This window comes from Cotesia typhae, unplaced genomic scaffold (genome assembly GCF_013202065.1).
Source record: "Cotesia typhae breed Kobodo isofemale line unplaced genomic scaffold, CoteBio_Ctyphae contig_22, whole genome shotgun sequence".
NCBI lineage: Eukaryota > Metazoa > Arthropoda > Insecta > Hymenoptera > Braconidae > Cotesia > Cotesia typhae.
In genome coordinates, this window is record NW_027423728.1 from 5,107,503 (window position 1) to 5,127,580 (window position 20,078).

The 20,078-nt window shown below is 30.5% G+C and overlaps 1 protein-coding gene and 1 long non-coding RNA gene across 4 annotated transcripts in view; one reads left to right on the forward strand and one right to left on the reverse strand.

The window, feature by feature from the left end:
- The window catches only part of LOC141524467 (uncharacterized), a 57,716-nt gene that overhangs the window by 30,799 nt on the left and 6,839 nt on the right, over window positions 1-20,078 (reverse strand). The window contains exon 2 of the long non-coding RNA XR_012478710.1: window positions 2,058-2,153. This is a non-coding gene — a long non-coding RNA (uncharacterized LOC141524467). The remainder of the gene's footprint in view (window positions 1-2,057; window positions 2,154-20,078) is intronic.
- Wwk (anoctamin 8 white walker) lies at window positions 280-19,675 on the forward strand. Of its 3 annotated transcripts, none has more exons than XM_074238361.1 (16): window positions 280-615; window positions 2,060-2,145; window positions 9,684-9,844; window positions 10,376-10,652; window positions 11,345-11,533; window positions 11,807-11,992; window positions 12,146-12,298; window positions 12,861-12,996; window positions 13,373-13,428; window positions 13,765-13,839; window positions 13,909-14,253; window positions 14,756-14,953; window positions 15,328-15,619; window positions 15,805-16,164; window positions 16,386-16,653; window positions 17,508-19,675. In XM_074238361.1, exons 1-16 carry the CDS (start codon window positions 366-368, stop codon window positions 18,058-18,060), a joined length of 3,585 nt encoding a protein of 1,194 aa, XP_074094462.1. In that variant the 5' UTR covers window positions 280-365; the 3' UTR covers window positions 18,061-19,675. The 3 variants fall into 3 exon arrangements, with proteins under 3 accessions (XP_074094462.1, XP_074094463.1, XP_074094464.1); XM_074238362.1 differs by having other exon boundaries at window positions 15,826-16,164; XM_074238363.1 differs by having other exon boundaries at window positions 13,909-14,208.

Sequence of the window (20,078 nt, forward strand, 5' to 3'; positions counted from 1 at the left end):
TGGGAATGAAAATATAAATAGCATCAAGTATGAGTATATAGATCCAACAAACATCTATCTAAATAAAAATGTATATACAGATATAAAGATAAGTATTTTTAATTAAGGGTTGTTCATCGATTGAGGGCGCACGCTCAGTGTATTCCGTCGTAGATGGCGCGTACAACTACAAAAATAGTATAATTCTGCGCACCTAGTCGTAGACGAGGGGTAGGAAGCAGACAGAGAGGAAAGGTAAGTTTTAAGGGTGAGGGTTGTAGGGTTGGTTTTGCGACAACGACGCCATGCGGGAATCAGTATAAGCGGTCGGGTTGTAGGTGGAAGGACCTCAATAACGAGTTCCAGCCCAATCCGGGTTGCTAATTATGCCAGGCGGCGAGGGGTCTGACACCCCCTTTAATTTACACCCTTGTGTTAATGCTAATGCTAATGTTAATGTTAATCAAAATGACAACGCTACCGATCACAATGAAAGACGTTTACATACGGACAGTGACTCTGTCAGGAATGACAGCTTGTGCGCGGATGATAATTATGGTGATAACTCGATGACAATTGGTGATGGGGTAAGGAGAAGAAAGGTCATACGGGCTGCCAAAGAAACGCTTGATAAGGGTAAGACTTTTTGTTTATTTTCAATTTAAACTCCGGTTTTTTTGCTGTTCGATTTTTTTTTCTAAGACAAATATGGTTGGTTGACATTTACGGGGTGGAATTTTATGGGTCAAGTTGTAAATCGACACGTGGATTGAGATGGTGCAGTTTTTAGGTTTTTTTTCAAGGATAAAGTGATAATGATAACTATCCTGTACCGTATTTTATTAGGTAATATTGATGTATGTTTGGGGAGTTTTTTGGCAGAAGCTAAAGTCCCCTCGAATTGGTCGGCCCACTTACGGTGACCGAGTTCGTTCGATAAAAGAGAATGAGGAAAGAAAAAGACACTAGGTCTTAGTTCTTAGTTTGTTTTTTTTTTTCCTGTGCTTAGATTAAAAAAGAGTGAAAAACTGCTGATACAAGATTTCTTATGTTCAATATTTAAGTGTGATGGTTTATGAAAATTTGATGAATTTTTATGGATATAAGATTGGGATATTTTTTTAAGTATGACGATTTCAGGATTTTTTTATGGAACTTTTTCGGAAGAAAATTTAGAAAATTCTACATGTGCATTGATAGAAAAAATAACTTGATCCAAAGGAAAAAATTTTTGATCATACGGGGATTATTTTAAAGACTTTTTGTGTCTTAAATGAAAAAGATTTGAATTAAATGATATTTATTTAAGCAAAGGAGAATAAATTTATTCAAGAATTTCTTTTGCTCGATTCAAGGTAAAAAATTAATTAAAATTATTTTTTTGGTCTAAGATTTTTCCGTTTGGATAACAATAATTTTCTTATTGAAGTAAAAAACTAAAAAAAGCTATGAGTAACTTTTTTAACTTCAGTATTATTTTTTTATCTAGAAATTTGTAAATAATAAAAATTGGTTGCTCATATTTTAAGGGAAATTCATTGAAATTAGTAGTTCTAATTTTTAACATAAAAATTTCATATAAAAAAAGTTTTCTCTTGTGCTTTTAAATTTTTTTCATCCGGAATTATGTTCACACTGTAAAAAATCGCGAGTGAATTGAAGGGGATTTGGAGTTTTTTTTTTGCACCAAAATAAATTTTTATTGAACTAAAACACGTTTTATCGGCTAAAGTGCAAACAAATACTTTAAAAAATTTACCTCGAATTTAATTAAACAAAATTGCTTTATTTATTATATAAAAAACTATAGAAAAAGGCAATATTAATTTTTGAAATTTTTAATTACGCATTTTGTAATTTTCAAACAAACAACAATAATTTTTTTATTTTAATCAATAAAAATAATTAAAGAATTCATTTCGTGAAATTATTTGTTATTAATCCTATAAACAAAATCATTTTCTGAGTAAGTTTCACTCCGCAGAGATTTAACCAATTAAAAATCATCTATCTCGCCAATTTTTTACGGTGCAAAATAAATAAAATTAGTAAAAATTGTAAAGACTTATTTTACTTACAGCTTCGCGGCTGCTGAGGCGAAAGATACCCTGCACTGGTCATCTGATGACTCCCCGCCGCCTATGGATTCAAAAGGTTCCAACTCAAGTGAGTAACTAGAAAAAATAAAATTATAAAATTATTTTTACAAGTTATTATTTAAGTATGACAGTATATTATTACTTTCTCGGGTTAGAGCTTCAGCTTTCAAACGCTGAGTCAATAGTGCAGAGTTATGAGCGTTTGTTTTAATACTACAGCTTGTAGTGGTAGTTAGCAAACTTTACTTAGGTTTCTACTATTTATAAAAAAAAAACGGTGTCAGAAAAACGTTAACTTGCTTTTTTTTTATTGTTCAACGCCATAACTAGAAATTATTTCATCCCGAAAAATTCAACTTCAATTTTTTTCACCCGAATTAATCCGAAGCAAGAAAAGATGATGTTTTTTTTTTTTTTCACCTCTTTACAAGGAATTGTGCAAAAAATTCATTTCCTACAATAGTCAAAAAAAGTAAATTCAAGGAAGAATAAAACCTCCGAGGGTTGAGGTTTTATTTTTTACTTGTAGTCATTTTATTAGCAATGGTTTTTCTAGCAATTGACATCTAGCTTTTTTCTCTTGTCTGTTCAATCTAGACCTTTTTTTATTTTTATTGTTACAATAGTTTTTTTCTTATCCATATAATGTAGAAAATTTTCATTCATATTTATAAGGGTGTATCTAAAAAATTATAAATAATTTTTTTTAAATGTTTTATTAGAAAATGCAAAAATCAAGATCCTGGTAAAATTTAAACCTTTCATATTAATATTTTAAAATTAAAAATCAAAAATTTCTCTTTTTCTATTCAAATAATACAGGAAATATTTTTTATACTTTGGAATTTTATATCTTGTCGTATAAGCAACGTAGCAAAAATCATATTGAATTAATTTTTCTAGAAAATTAAACGATCTAAAAAAAAGGATTCTTATGATTTTTTTCTAAATTGACTTTTCTTAAAGTTATTCAAGTTTAAGGTTGGACAAATCCTAAATTTTTTAATTTTATTTCATTTTCGACGTTATTATAATTTAGATTAAAATTTCTCAGCAATTTTGAGGAATATTGTGATCAGAAATTGAAAACAAGTAAGGTCAAAAATAAATATTTATATTTATTTATTTGAATAAATATCAAATAACAATGTTGTGAACTGAAAACGTGAATATAATGGGCAGATATTATTGAGACAGAAATGTTACGAGCATGTAGAATCGATTAAACATCGTATCGGCAATCATGTAATGCATATAATGGATAGGTATAACGCTCATGTCAATTATCTGGGATATTACATTAAAGTTCTTGTTTAATATGTGTATATGATGCATAAGTGAATGTCTCTGCTCATAAATTTTTACGTAGATGTACTTTTACTCTAAATTTTATATGTATGTGCATACACATGAATATGAAGAGCCATTAATGCAAGGATTTTAGGACACGAATATGTACTCAACGTAAGTTCTTATCTAACTGGTCACATGCAAAAGCTGTCGCCCGAAATGGATTGTTTTCGCCGGTCTTTTTATTTCATATATTTTCTGCTTACCCAGTAAAACCACACTGTTCAACTATTTTCATCCGCGACTTTATCCGAGTGAATTTAACCATTTTTACACCCGACTGTTGAATTCATCATTAATCAAGTAACATATTGCAGTTTTTTTGACACATCAGTCAAACATAGCAGAAATTTTTTCTTGAATTTATCAAGTCGCTATTTCAAGCTTAATTTCATAATAATTATCTTCTATCACAATGTAGTTAAGAATTACTAGCAACTTTGCAGTCACTATGTGACTGCCGTGACTTGTGAACTATAAATAAATAAAATTTTTTTTTATTAAATAATGACTTTTGTTAAATTGCTCTGTACTTTTTTAAATATTGACATTTTTAAAGATATAAGCTCATCCTGATGTTATACTCATCAGGAGCTTTCATTTGAGTACTCACATGCATTTTGATATATTTTTCATATATACATATACATAATATATATAAATATATGAAAAATTGATGTGGGTACTCAAATGAAAGGTCTTGATGAGTGTAACATCGGGATGAGCTTATATCTTTAAAAATGTCAATAGTTCTCTAGATACAAGATCATTTCTTAATTATGTATCCAGAGATAGAGTATTTTCGAATGCAGCCTAAATACTTGTCATCATAATAAATTGACTATCGATGAGAATGATATAAAACCTTGAAAAGGCACAAATTCAAGTCTAGACTTTTGCAATGATACTAAATTTCACTAAAAACACCTATTTTATCATATGACTATCCTAGACACAAAATTTTTTTTATTCTCTTAATAATATAAATTACATAAATTTTTTTTTCAAATTAAAAATTTTATTTTGAATTCATTTAAATTCAATTTTTCTCAAAGTGTAATTGTTTGAATAAATTATTTTTATAAAAAAAAAATAAAAATTGAATTAGAAAATTGAGCTCACATTTTTAGAAATAAGAAGGGAGGAAAACATTTTCCAACTATTCTTAATTACGCTTTCCATCTGTTGAGTCAACTAGAATAATTTAACATGAATATGCAGTAGTTAATTAGAAATGCGGTTTATATTATGTTTTCAAGTATAATAAATAAATAAAATGAATAAAGAAAATTTTTTTTGTAAGTTTTTACTTTTAATAAATAAAATAAAAGGACGCATTTATGTATTATTGACCAAAACTGTAAATCATTTTTAATCGACTCCAGAATTCAAAATTTTGTGTGTTATATGGAAGGGGTCGTTTGATAATAACTTTTTGTGTGAATCATTTAATACATGCAAGTGTATAAATCAATATTTACTAGTTGTGCCGTATGTATTCAAGAATTAGTCGAAAGTATTTATTTTCGTTATTTATATCCCACACAATAATAGTAAATCTTTTTGATATATCTCTTTGGTTCAACTGTAAATTTATTAAATATATTATTAATGTAATGACACTAATAAAATTTGTTCAGAATAATTAACGCTAAAATATAAATTTAATAGCGAGGAAAAATCACAATTTAAATTATTGTTTGAATTCAAATTAAACCCTGACTTTAACCAAGAAAATCAATTTGAAAAATTTCACTGTCTTAATTTGATTAAAAAATTTTTGAAGTGCAAATTTTCCTTCACTCAATAGTAGCATTTTTATCAATTTAGTACCAAAAACTTAATAAATCAATTGGGAATGTGACTTTTCTTAATAACCAACAAAATTAACTCACAATCTGAACAGTCCAATAAAAATCTCAAACTAAAAGCAAATTTTAATAACATGTTCTATTGAGGATAATTGAAATAACTAGTCTCAGTGGATCCGCGAGCATTTAGTCACACACGAGTTACCTCAATTGTTGTTATATAGAGCTAAACACTAACTTTGTCGTTAGTGTACCGACAAACACGCATACTTTTACCCACAAAGTACAATGTATTCATTATACAGAAGCATGCTATAAAATCGATTTGTGTCACTGAACCCGCATTTTATATTTAAAACACTAATCCGAAATTTGCATAATTCCCTGACGTAAAAACTATCAATCACACGCTTTTATCTCTATCGTTATCAGAACTTCCATCTATTTTTCGCTTTTATTATTATTATTATTATTATTATTATTATTATTATGTTATTAAATGCTCAGGGGGGTTATCCCCGGAGTCCGATTCTCCGAGGGCCCAGCCTGAGCTCCATCCGTTACTGCTGGACCACTCCGCACAACAAGGCGGTTAGTGATCACAGCAGGCCAAAGTCATTTCCCTTAAGAGACGGAGAGAACCAAGTAAAACAGCCTTCTGCATCCTAACTGCCAAGAACTCAGCTTTTGATGAGCAAGCTGGAACTTTGGCAAGTGAGGATACAAAAGACTGTTTCATCCCTCCTAGGACGCCAACAATCAGGACGACAAGCTTGACACGGTAACCTGGGTAAAGTTTGCCAATTTCAAACAGGAGATCCTGATATATTTGTCTTTTGTGCTCTTCTTTGGCTGAGATGTTGTATTCAGCCGGGGCCGAGAACTCAATGACATAACTGTCACGAGTGGCCTTGTCGAAGAGCACAATATCAGGTTTGTTGTGATCTATCCGCCGGGTTGTTGCAAATGGCATGTTCCAATAAATTTTGCAACTGTCATTCTCAACAACCTGGGGAATATCTCCTGGCAAATAAGGCAGCACTGGTGTCACGTCAATACCGTAGCAATGACGAAGATAGTAGTACAGTACTCTCAGGGCAGCATTGTGACGCTGGATATATGCACCTCTCGCCAGCACTGGACATGCCGACAAAAGGTGCATAAGCGTCTCCGGATGTTGTCTACACCTCCTACAGGACGTGTCCGGAAGCTGCACCTGGAGCACCTTGCTACGGTACTCAAGAGTGTTAATGACACCATCTTGGCAGGCAAATATGAACCCTTCAGTCTCGGACATCAGGCCCGCTGACTTTAAGCAGGAAAATGTCAGCTGGATGGACAAGCCATGATCACGCACGTGTTTAAAGAACACGCTGTGCATGGACTTGTCCATCAGTTCGCCAAGGAGTAGTTTTTCCTCGGCGTTCCTGATGACGTTCTTAAATTCCTCCTTTCGGAGTTCCATAAGAGCGTTTATTTCTCCAAGACCAAGGGTTCTTGCCGCATATATTGCTGCCTTATACAAGAATGACCCCTTATGCGCATTTTCATGTTTATGTACAATTTGCATAAGAAAGTCATCCTCGTCTGCAGTGAAATTGACAACTTCGTGAGTTAAACCCAGGACCAAACGGTCGTGAAGCCGCTCCAAACTCTGCAAACCTCTCCCACCGATGGACCGGGAGAGGTATAATCTGGCGACTGATGAATTGGGGTGCATGCTCCGATTCATATTAATGATCTTACGGGTTTTGATGTCGAGATCTCGTAAATCCTTTCGGGTCCATTTCAGGACACCGAAAGAGTATAGTAAGACTGGGACAGCGAGCATGTTAGTAGCTGAGACTTTGTTTTTGCCGGAAAGTTCGGAGGACCAAATTTTCCGGAGTCTCCTAACATACTCGCTCTGGAGAGTTGTTCGGACTTCAGAGACCGCATGCATGCGGTGCTCTTCCATTCCTAGATATCTATACAACTCCCCGGCGTCTAATTGGCTTAAGACGCTCCCATCCACTAATTCGACATCATCACCAGTATCAGAGCACTTACCCCTCGCCAGATGTACGACCGCACACTTGTCCAACCCAAAAGACATTCCGACATCTCGTGTGTACTCTGCTACGATGTTGAGGGCCGCTTGTAGATGATCTTTATCAGCGCTATACAACTTCAGATCATCCATGTAAAGCAGATGGGTAATCGAATAGTTTCGATCACCCGGAGGCCCCACAGAGTACCTTATTATAATAATAATAATATTATTATAATAATAATATATTATTATTATTATTATTATTATTATTATTATTATTATTATTATTATTATTATTATTATTATTATTATTATTATTATAAAAATTGTTATCATCTGTTTAGAATATTGAAAAGAAACCGTGGCACCGAAAAGATCAAATAAAAATGTGGGTTCAAGAAATAACAGGCTCAATTTTGTTACTATAGTGTGTGTACTGCTTTGGCACGAATTACGTAGCTTTTATTAGGCAGATATCCAACTTACACAATGGAATGTACTCTCACCCTTACCGACAAATCTCTCAATCTTTATACTAACATTCATACACATCACGTACTTGCGAACGACCTAGTCACTTACTTTTACTACTGGAAAAATATTTTTTCGCTTTGTCTCTGTTTGGCTCGAAGCTATCATTTCGGATCTTTTTATCTTCAAATCGCGGACATTTATTTGTAAACATAATATAATGCAATATAATACATATGTAAGAGAACGATGTGTTTCAACATCCGAAAGCAATTTAGGCAAAATTGAATTTTTTAGGGCTCAATTCACTGGAAAAAGAAAAAAAAAAAAAAGTGTGCAGTTCCGCATTTTTTTTTTATAAGATCTATATTTTTATCTCGTTAATTAATATGCGGATATTGGCTTGAATTTCTGGACCAAAAAAATCTATATCAATTTTGTTCTATTGAATTAATTGCGGAAAAGTGAAAAAGTTTTGTCGCGATTAATAGGCGATAGAAAGCTAAATATTTATTGAAATCCCGTTGTTTGTTGACGCAGAAAATTGAAGTTCACTTCTGCTGTTTTATTTAATTTGTAATGGGATGATAATTAAAATCAAATTTTTTGTAGTTGAATATAAATATATATAGTTTGAAGAGAAATTTTTTTTGGGCTGATTTCAAACTTAGAACTCAATGGTTAAATTGAAACGAATAAGTTATGTAAAGAATAAAAGTAAAATTTTATACGTTTTTTTCACCCTCGAACATTTGAGAGAATAAACTTTTATGATATTCTTTTCACGGCCGCGACATAATTTTTTTTTTTTTTTTTTTTTTTTTTTTTTTTTTTTTTAAGGAGAAAATCAATGCTGGTGTACAGAAAAAAAATTTTTGTTGTTGTATTGAATTGACTTTTTGTTGGTAGGAAAAATTTGAATTTATATAAAAGGTTGATAAAAATTATTCATGTTTAATAATAATAATCATAATCTTTCGTAAAATCAAAAGGTAATGTTGTCTCCAGTGTATTTACATGATGATCATTAGAAAGGTCTTGACCTATATTTGTGCCCTTTAAAGGTTTAATATAGTTTCTGACGATAATTAGTTTATTTGATAAATTTTCAGTGATTAGAATTTCAAGCTAGTTAAAATCTGTTGACTTATTTATTTTGTTTAGGAAATGTGAATGTGGTTATTTGAAAAATACTAATTTATCTAATTAAGAAAATAAGAAAAACTTTGTTAGTAGATTTTTATCATTGAAGAGATTTTTCTAGTTAATTTTAATATGGTATCATCAAAACAGTCTTGACCGGAATTCATACCTTTCTATGATTTTATATGTTTTTTAATTTTGTTTTTACAGTAGTTATAAATAGTTTGTTGGCTTTATAAATTTATTCCGTGACATTTTCCATTAAATTTTCGATAATTGGTCACGTAATAACAATATTGTTACCAAACTTTATTTCAAAAGTAATCAAATTATGTATATTTTAATTAAAACTTCGTAATTCTTCGTAAACAAGTAATTAAGTAAAAATTTCTAAAAATTATCTATATTATTAAGAGTGAACCTTTTTTTCTATGTATGTATTATATATATGTATATATGAAAAATATCAAAATGCTTGTGGGTACTCAAATGAAAGTTCTTGATGAGGGTAGCATCGGGATGAGCTTAAATCTTTAAAAACGTCAACAGTTTAAAAAGTACAGTGGAATTTAACAAAAATCATTATTTAATAAAGCAAAATTTAATTTATTTTTATTTCACAAGTCACAAAGTGACTGCAAGATTGCTTGTTCATAATTATTGTTAAAAACTTTTTTTTAATTGAAATAATAATAATATTGTCCTAAGAATATTGATAATTATTGTTTAGAATTTTTAGAAAATTTTCATGAAAAAAAAAAAAAAAAATAAAATAACTATAATATTTTAAAATTACAGGAATGCGATGTAGTAATTTTATTTCCAAATGGCGCTAATGATGAAATACTAATGTGGTTGTTAGGAAGATTACGTGCTGGAACACCTGGACTAGTAGTACATGTTCGTCATCACACATCATCAGATAGTTACGGATTTTATTTAACAGCACCCTTTCCTGTGTACGTATGCTCCTATTTGTTTTCTACTTATACTTAATTTAATTAAAAACAGTACAGTGAAGTATTAAATTAAACATTTTTCTCTACTTATTCTCACTCCATTTACTTATTCCATTAAAACTTTCAACTATATTAAAAAAATCACTCTCGAATTATGAAACTTGAATGTTCAACTTCCGTTAGCTTTATTACCCAGAATATTTATAATTGAAATTATATAATAGTATCTTTATTGAATTCCTACTTAAACTCTTTCCCTGACTTCAAGTACTATCTATTCGATTGAAAACTTTTCAAATTAAAGAGAAAAATTGTATATAGTTCTTTCCTGGGTTGGGTTATTTACTGCGACAGTTACGGGCTTAATGTATTGCAAGGTTGTTAAGAAAATAAACAACATTTTATAACTTAATAATATTGTAAATCACTTTAACTACCTCGATTCTAAATGATTAATTTATTTTAAAACCATTTTCACTTTTAATTGAGAAAATATTAATTAAATAATTAATTTTTTATAAAAAAAAAAAGATTATTAAAAGCTGCTGAAGAAGTTCATTTGCCGAAAGCTCTAAGACAAGAATACGGCGGAGGTCTAAAAGAATTCGTACACACCGAAATAAATTGTTTCGAAGGTAGCGATGATCAATCGCTATTTTTTACTACCCAAGAGAGACAATCTCTAGTGTTACATCTTCTCCACACGTTACGAGCGACCCATCAAGATCTATCTAGTCTTCCGGGCGTTAAATTAGTCGAAGGTCAAGCTATTATCCCTAAATGTATTTCTTCAGGTATTATTTCTCAGGTAAATTTAAATTATTTCTTCACTTTTTCTGTTATATCCTTGTAATTACACTAAAGAAATTTTTTGTTAGAACAACTTAAGATGAGTTGTGAGAACAAATTATTATGTTAGCATAGAGATAACAAACGATATGTTATGATAACAAAACATAAGTTGTGATAACTCATTTAATTTATATGTTACATCAACAAAAGAGTTTTGTTATTGTAGCAGAACCCTTTAGTTAGTTCAGCAAAACAGTTTAGCTGAATTAACAAATCGGTTTATTGAACCAACTAAATTCTTTCAAAAAAATAACAAATATTTTTTTTGTTGAACTAGCTAAATAATTTTGTTCAAATAACTAACAGTAACAAAAACAAATTTATTTTGTTACGCCAATAAATTTATTTTTTTAGAGCAAAAAAAAATTCTGTTATTTTTTAAAAACATAGATCTTTCTTCAGATTTTTTTTACAACATAAAAAAAATTTTTTTTTTTGGTCTTGACATTATTTTAATTGCTTGTAGATAAATTTATATTTTCTTAAAAAAGTTGATACATTTTTTGTTCTTTTTTTGTGATAATCTTCCTACACAAAGTTTGTATAGGTTTTTTTTCCAAAAAAATAAAAAATGTGTTGATTTTCTCCAACATTTTTTACTATGTAGATTTTTCATAATAAATATAATAAAAAAATAAAATTAAACAGGTCTTTCCATTACACGAGCTTCCGGCTCTAGAAAAATTGCAAAAGAGCTGGGTAAGAGCATTTTTAAGTCCACAGCCGCTAGATGAAATTTGTAATTATTTTGGCGTTAAAATAACCATGTACTTTGCCTGGTTGGGCCACTACACTACTGCACTTGTGGTTCCTGCTGCAGTGGGTGTCATATACTGGGTAAATTTAATTATCTATGCTTTTTATAGTGCTAATCGATTTTAATAAGTCTCTAGCATTTTTTAATAGATTTTTAATGCATTGGAATTTTTTATCGTGGGTATAAAAATCATTTGTTTGCTTGAAGGCTCGACTATCGGTAAACGATTAAATGTTTCAATTGTAATAATTTACTTTAGTAATTTTTTTATAAAAAATTTTAGCAAATAAATTTTTTATTATTTTTTAGAGCATACTTTTTTCTATTTAAAAAAAATATATTTATTGGCAAAGGTCGGCATCATTGGCAGGAATCAAGCGGTAGAGGACGTAGCTTATGTTCTTTTCTCGATTTTCAACGTAATTTGGGCGACTGCGTACTTAGAAACTTGGAAGCGGAAAGGAGCAGAGCTCGCGTACAAATGGGGTACATTAGATCAACGAGATGATTTACTTGTAGAACCGAGGCCATTGTTCGTCGTAAGTACTGATGTTTTTTTTTTCGTTTTCATACATTACTGCGAACATTTGGTCTCAAAATAAACACTTGGATGGCACAAAAATCACAATTATAATCATAACTGGAAAATTTTAGTTTTATAAATTTTTATAAAAATTGTAAATTTTTTCAAGGGAACTTTACAAGTGTCACCTGTAACTGGAAGACTAGAACCTACATACCCTAATTGGAAAAGAAACGCTATTCGATACTGTATCACGGTTCCTGTTATCGCGGTTTCATTATTCTTCGTTTTCATTGTCATGATATTAAATTTCCAAATCCAGGTAATTTATTACTTCATATTTTTGATATTTTACTGAATAATTACACCGAGGAAAAAATTTAATTGATATAAGGAATAAAATTTTTAATCAAAAAAATTTCAACATCAACAAAAACTTTTTTTTAGCCAACGTGGCAAATAGAACAGTTTAAAGTAAAATTTATCTAAGCTGAAAACTTGAATTTATATAAACTTTGTTAAAAGTACAATTAAAAACTGTAACAATCAATACTTTAGATATTTTATAAAAATATTTCAATAAATTTTACTAAGTAAAACTTTTTTAAGGCGGTATTCTGGTCTAGATACCCACGATTTCTCAAGTCCTACTGAACCGAATCACTTGAAATTTGGTGTGAGTTTTTTTTACAGACTTTTCTATCGCCTGAACTAGCCTCATTCCCGAATTTCAATATTTACTATTTTTAAAAAATTCTGAAAATTCGGTAAAAAAAGATTGTTTTTTTTTTTTTTTATGGTTTAAAATTTTGTTCTTTTGAATCAAGTTAATTTTTTTGATCAGTGTATAGAATAAAGTAATAATAATCATTTTTCATCATCAGGATTGGTGGGACGCAAAACTAGAAGCTGCTGGATACGGTTTTTGGCTGAGCTACGTACCAAAAGTACTGTTGGCAGTAGTTATAGCGCTGATGGACGAAGCGTACTTCAAAATAGCCGTCTTGCTGAACGATTTGGGTACGTATAATATTTTTCATAGCTATATTTATTCACTGTTGAATAAATAAGAAAAAGACTGGAAGAGTTGAAATCTACACCGTTTAGATAACACCAATATTAACATTGATCTTCATATTTATATTTATATTTATTCTTATAATTTTGAGAGAAAATGGAACAAGATTTTTAATTCAAGCCTTTCAGTCTCGGTTATTTCCTTCTTTCTTATTCACGCTGCAATATAGAAATAGACTAGATCGATCGTGATTTTTGATTGTAAACGTCGGAGTACTTTTAATTTGCTCTCTCTTTTTTTTTTTGTTTATATTCATTAACAATCGATAGATATGTACGTAGATAGTGTCTTATTTTATTTTGTATGTATTGGATGCAGAAAACTATCGACTTGACACGGAGTACGAGAATCATCTGATCTACAAAGTGGCGCTGGTAAATTATTTTTTAATATACTTTTTCTTCAGTAGTTATTTTGCAAAATGTATTTGCTATCACAAAAATACTGCAGAGTTCTGATAAAAAATGTTTTACTTCCAATTTTTTCGGCTCTAAAATTTTTTTTCTAAAAGCCAAAAGGACATATCGAAAAAAAATTTTTTTTTTGCCTATTAAACCTATTTTTAGTAGATTTTATAAATTGTATTATCAAAGAAGATTAATAAAACTATTTCTACATGTTTGTATTAGTGCCAAAAGCTCATAAAAAAGCATGTATAGTTTAAAAAAAAAAAAAATTTAATTACTGAACTATAAAAATATAAATTTTAGTTTCAGTTCGTCAATTCATTTCTGTCGCTGTTTTACATCGCGTTTTATCTTCAAGATCAAGAACGATTAAAAGAGGTAACTAATTATATTGCGGTTTTATCATATTTTTACAGTTATAAAATTTTTTTATTCTAATTATTCCAGCAATTGGCAGCACTCCTGATAGCACGACAAGTGATAAGTAACTTAAAAGAATCAGCAGTACCTTATCTGATAGAGCAATTGCGATTAGCGAGACTGAGTTTCGAGATGTTCGGGGCTTTGAGTCCTAGCGAAGCGCGATCTCCACCTGAGGATGCGGCTAAAAACACCGAGGATGCACCAGATACAGATAAGGTCAAAGACAAAGACAAAGACAAGGAAGACAAAGATAAAAAAGAAGACAAGGCTAAACAGCAAACGCGGAGCATCAGCCAAGCTGAATTGGAGAGTTCACTGTACCGAGTAGGACACTCATCTAATTCTCTACTTAGTGACTTTACTCTTAAGGTTTGGTTCTAGACCTCACCTAGATCGCTTAATTTTAACCGTATTGTCCATCGAGCACCTCATTAACCATTGCACGAAAACTTATCAGTCAATTGGCCAAATTATGTTTTTATTTATATTATTATAATTATAAATTAGTAAATTGATTAATTATTAATTATTGAGCATTATTATGATTTCATTTTGTCCTTTGTTATTTGTGTTATTTATATTTTAATTATTTATTATCAAAATTATAAAATAATTTTTTTATAAATTCTTCATATCGGTCTTCATCATCGACACGCAGATTCAGGCGATCAAAAAGGTATAGTTTGCTTCACCGTTTTATTTATTATTATCATTGTTTTAATTTTGAATTAATCACTGATTGATTATTGATTACTGATTTGTTTATCCTGTCACTTTTGCATAAACACGAGTGGAGCGTGAGCTCACTTTTAGTCGATAAATTAAATTTTTCGAGTAAATGAATAGTAAATAATTAATTAATTAATTTTAGTATGACGGGGCGTTTTCCGAACACTTGGAGATGCTTTCGCAATTGGGTTACGTCTGTTTATTCTCATCGGCGTTCCCTTTGGCGGCTATGGCTGCGTTGCTGGGAAATTTATTGGAATTACGCGGCGACGCTTTTAAACTTTGTTTCGTGTTACAACGCCCGTTTGGTCGACGGGTGTCCAGTATTGGCACTTGGCAAGTAAGTTACTATTTTTATTTTATTAAATTTTATTATGGTGTTTTTAATAATTTGTGAAAGCTTTTGGGCTTCAATTTTTTATTATTGATCAAAAGAAAAAGGGAAAAAATACATTAGATAATGTCATTTTTACAGATTTTGTAATAATTACATTCTAAAATGTAAATTTTACATTTAAAGTTGTAAAAATGAACATTCAAAGTTTGAATTTTAAAAATGTTATTTCGAATGGCAATTTTCTAGTTTTAAATTTGAAGCGACACTTATTACTATTTGTAATGTCGTGAAAGCATTAAATCAGACAAATACTTTTTCTAATAAATTAAAAATTCCAATAAAATGAATAATTATTAATACTGAATAAATTAATATAGAACGCGATGGAAGCAATGGGTTTAGTAGCAATTTTGGTGAATTGTGCCCTAATTGGTCTGAGTGGTCAAGTACAGCGAATGTTTCCCGAGATGTCAGCTACGCAAACAATTCTCTTGATTGTCGCCCTCGAGCACATTATGTTAGCAATTAGATTTATAATAACATGCGCAATACCGGACATTCCAAGCTGGGTGGCCACGGAAATGGCTAAGGTTGAGTTTCTGCGTCGTGAAGCTGTCCGAAGGCTTTCCTCAACACCCTCACCAGATCAGCAAATGCAAACGGTTATAGGTAAATAGATTATAAACACGCATTTGAATTTGACTTTTCAAAATTTATATTAATTGTTTTTTTTTTCACTTTTTTTTTTAATAAAATAAAATTTTTTGGACTTTAACTGTAAAAGTAGAGCGTGTTTATATAAAAATATTAGTAAGATGTGGCGCTTGGCGCCGATTAACTGGCTTCGAACTCAGGGAGGTTCGTGGTGAGTCCAGCAGACGGTGAGAACGACGCCGAAGCGACCCTCATGAGCCAAGCCGGGTCCATGAGCCAAACCGGGTCTATGAGCCACTCAGAGAAAAACGGCCCCAGTCACGAGGGAACTCCTTCCGGGGACACGGGGACTTCTTCGGCGATTCACACCCCGAGCAATCCGCCCACGCCAGGAGTTTCTGCGATGCCAAAAATTGCGGCAACACCTCCGGCTCTGGAGACACCCGGAAGTGTTGGGAGTGCCAGCGATTCTGGGAGCCTTTTTTCAACGAGTTACAACGCCAACACCACGCGCGAGTCTCATAATACTCCTAGATGTTCTATTCCAGGTGGCGAACGCGGTAATTTTTTTTTGTTTTATTATTTTGTCTAAAGAGTAACAGATACAATAAAATGTATCAGTACGTTTTTGTAGAAAATTTAATTTCCTACAAAAAAGTATTCTTATGACTTTTCCGTATTTTTCAATATTCTATTCAAAATTTAGAATTTTAAGTCTTGTAGAAAAAGTTCAAAGCATAGGCAATAGTTTTCCTAAATAACACTTTGAATATTTTATCAGGACGTCGTTCTCGGGACTGGTTAACAAGCGATCGGGGATCATCTTCACCCGGGACAGATCAGTACAGTCATCACCTGACAATTGGTCCCCATGGTGGAATCGACTGGGTAAGAAAACTCGGACTTGACGGGACTGGAGTTCGTAAATCCAGTGATTCTGAGATCAGCGGAATTCCGGAAAGTAATGTCGAGGATTTAACCCTCCATCGATCCACGGATTGTATCGTCTCCAAGGAATTAGCCTCTTCATCAGATAGTGACCTCCTGAGGTATCACTTTTTTCTTTTTATACGACTATAAAAGTTGTACGCACTTAAAAGACCGAAATTTTTATCTAATCACTTTTTTTGTCATTAATCTGTAAAAAAAATTAGAAATATATTTTATTTAAATCACTAATTTTTAAAAAACATTACGTTATTTTTTTCGAATTACTAATTCTTCGGAAAAAACTGATATAAGAAAAAAAATTTTTTTTGTTCATCTCTTCAGTGACTCGTGAACTATAAATAAATAAAATTTTGCTTTATTAAATAATGAATTTTGTTAAATTCCACTGTACTTTCTTAACTATTGACGTTTTTAAAGATATAAGCTCATCCCGATGTTACACTCATCAAGAGCTTTCATTTGAGTACTTACATGCATTTTCATATATTTTTCATATATACATATATATATATAAAATATATAAATATATGAAAAATTAATGTGGGTACTCAAATGAAAGGTCTCGATGAGTGTAATGTCGAGGTGTGCTTATATTTTTAAAAATGTTAATAGTTCTCAAGATACAAGATAATTTCTTAATTATGTATCTAGAGATAGAGTACTTTCGAATGCAGCCTAAATACTTGTCATCATAATAAATTGACTATCGGTGAGAATAATATAAAACCTTAAAAAAATACAAATTCAAGTCAATACGTTTGCAATGACACTAAATTTCACTAAAAAAAACCGATTTTATCAAATGACTATCCTGGAAATAAAATTCTTCTTATTCTCTTAACAATATAAATGAAATAAAAAAAATTGATTCTTTGCAAATTTCAAGTACATACACGCCTTTAAATTTTTTATCAAAACAATAGAAATTTACATACTTTAAACATTTTTCTAGATCAGCGCCGCCGTGGATGCAAACCCATCGCAACCAGAAATTCCGGTTCTCTCCAGAGAAAGAAAAAGCCCGTGAACGTGATCGACATCACTCGGGGTCACAAGTGCAATCAACACATCATTTACAGCTACGTGAGACGGATTCCAGTGATCGTAGGTCTTCAGGTCACGAATCTAGCAGCGGGATTTCCAGTAGCGGGGGCGGAAATGAACGAGCTCACGGCGGAATCGGGGGCTTTGGGCTGTCTGATTCAAGTCGTACGATTGCCAGCCAAGAAGAGGACAAAGCCGCGTCGAAAGAAGAACGTGAAGCTAAGAAGACACGTGTCAAACAAAGTTTGATGAAACGCGCACGTTCGGTTGCTATTTTTTCCTTAAAACTGAAAGAGCGACGCGCTAAAGAGGCCGAGGTTAAAGCCAAGGAGGCCGAAAGGGAGGCTAGGTGGCAGCAACCCCAGTCTTGCGTCGGGGGCGAGTTGTCTTGTATACCTATTGAGAAACTCATATCCGTTGATGACATTGCCGCGATGGAGGGTCGTAGATTAAATCACTAGTTTAATTTTTTATTTTCTGTTATTCATTTTTATCGGACTTTTAAAAGTATTAGTCTAGATTGAATATGTCAATAAATATTTTTTTAATTTTTTCTTGTTAAAAATTTTTTTGATTGTTGTTTGGATGTGGAGATCTGACGTTTTTTACCTTAAAAATCTCAAAATTAACCCATTTAAATTTTATTTTTGTTTGAAGCAAATTTATAAGCATAAATTGGAAAATAATTTAAAAAAATAAAAATTTTTAGTTACATTTTTTTGATTTGAAAGACAAAAAAATTAAGATTTATTTTTTATTTTTGTTTCAATTTTTAGAGCATTATAATATTTTTTTTTTCTTAAAGACTGAAAAATTGGACAAAAAATTATATCCTGTGTCAAAAATAGGACAAATTAAAAAATGAATAAAAAAAAAATTGTTGACAACTCAATTTTTGATTTTTTATGGCCAAAAAATATCGGAACTCACACTTAAATATTTACCATTTTGTTATTATTATTGGAAGGAATTTTTGAAGAAAATTTAAGGATTGAGATTGTTTTACCAGATTTTAACAATTTCTTTTTATAAAAATTTTTCTAATTTATAAAAAATTAAAACATGAAAATTTTATAAAATTGTCAACGAATTAAAAAATGATGAATTCTTCTATAAAAAAATTTCTTATCGTCTGTCTATCAAGATCGGTATGAGTTAAATTAAATTAAATTAATTTGCTGAGTAGATGACAAAATAAAAACTAAGTAAAAATAGTGTATAGAAAACTGATTGGACGGAACGACGCACAATGAATCAAGACATCGAGTACGGTTACTTAATAAATAAAAAAAGATGCCTTCGCAATTCGAACACATAACGTAAAAATCATCTCTCCTGCCCTCAACTCAAAAATCATTGTAAATCGTCAATTTAAATCATCGGTTGTAATAAAGGAAAAAAAAAAAACGCTCGGTATGCGGGAATGTATCTAATGATGATGAAAACTAGTAATAGATGCTAGACAATAGTTTCGGCCACTGTAGATTACATAAAAAAATAACGTCCAGGTGAAATTTTTGTAAAGTATTGAAATTACAATAACAATAGAAGCTTCGTGATAAATGAGCAATGATAAATAAATAATTAATTGGTTGAAAATAAATAATAAATAAAATAAATGAGTGATGAAGTTAATTCATCGTGATTAATTGTTGTTAAATATAATTGTTGACGCTGACGTATAAGTTGTTACATGCTGTTAAATAGATTAAATTATTAATAATAATAATAATAAATGTTGATAACGCACTTTATTTTTTTAAGTTTTCTTTAACTTTAATAAATAAATAATAATTATGTAAATAATTTATCGGGAATTTTTTTTCAATTATTGTTTTGTAAAAGTGTTATTAGCGTGTGTACCGTATACTTTAGCCGCTTTGGTATTACTTGGTAATGTAATGAGTAATAATGGTTAATTACTTCCGATAAGAAATGTCAATTATTTAATTTTGTTTTTTTCGTAATTTATAATGTAGTTAATGCACACATTAATGTTAATGATGCGTGTTTGTTTAGATGTTTTGTATAAAAGAGATATGAGCTATTGTAATAGATTAAAAATCTCTGTGAATATTTGTTGGTCTTTAATTCATTATTCATTCTTTGCTTTATTGATTGAAAAAAAATTATTTTAGTTTTAACTATTAATTTATAAATTAAGAAAAAAATCATCAATTAAAAATTTTTTTTTTTTTAAATAATATAATAAATTTATCGTAAATTTCGGATAAGAAAATTCAATTTTGAAAAAAAAAAAAATTGCATATCCGTAAAGTTTTATCTGAAGATAAAAACCCAGCCATAGGTGATAAATTAATAAATATTTATCACCAACCACTGCTGAGTAGAATATAAATATATTCTACTTTGTTATTATTTTTATTGAGCAATATTTAATTACTGACAAGCTAAATATCGTTGAAGTTAAAGAGGGGAATATGACAGACCATGAATGTATTGACTATTTCATGCATTG

What these genes read in the sequence shown, in the direction of transcription:
- Wwk (XM_074238361.1), top strand. Translation starts at nt 366, where the DNA reads ATGCCAGGCGGCGAGGGGTCTGACACCCCCTTTAATTTACACCCTTGT. An exon ending in CAAAGAAACGCTTGATAAGG is followed by an intron (nt 616 to 2,059) that starts GTAAGACTTTTT and finishes TTTTACTTACAG; the next exon opens with CTTCGCGGCTGCTGAGGCGA. An exon ending in AACCGAGGCCATTGTTCGTC is followed by an intron (nt 11,993 to 12,145) that starts GTAAGTACTGAT and finishes AATTTTTTCAAG; the next exon opens with GGAACTTTACAAGTGTCACC.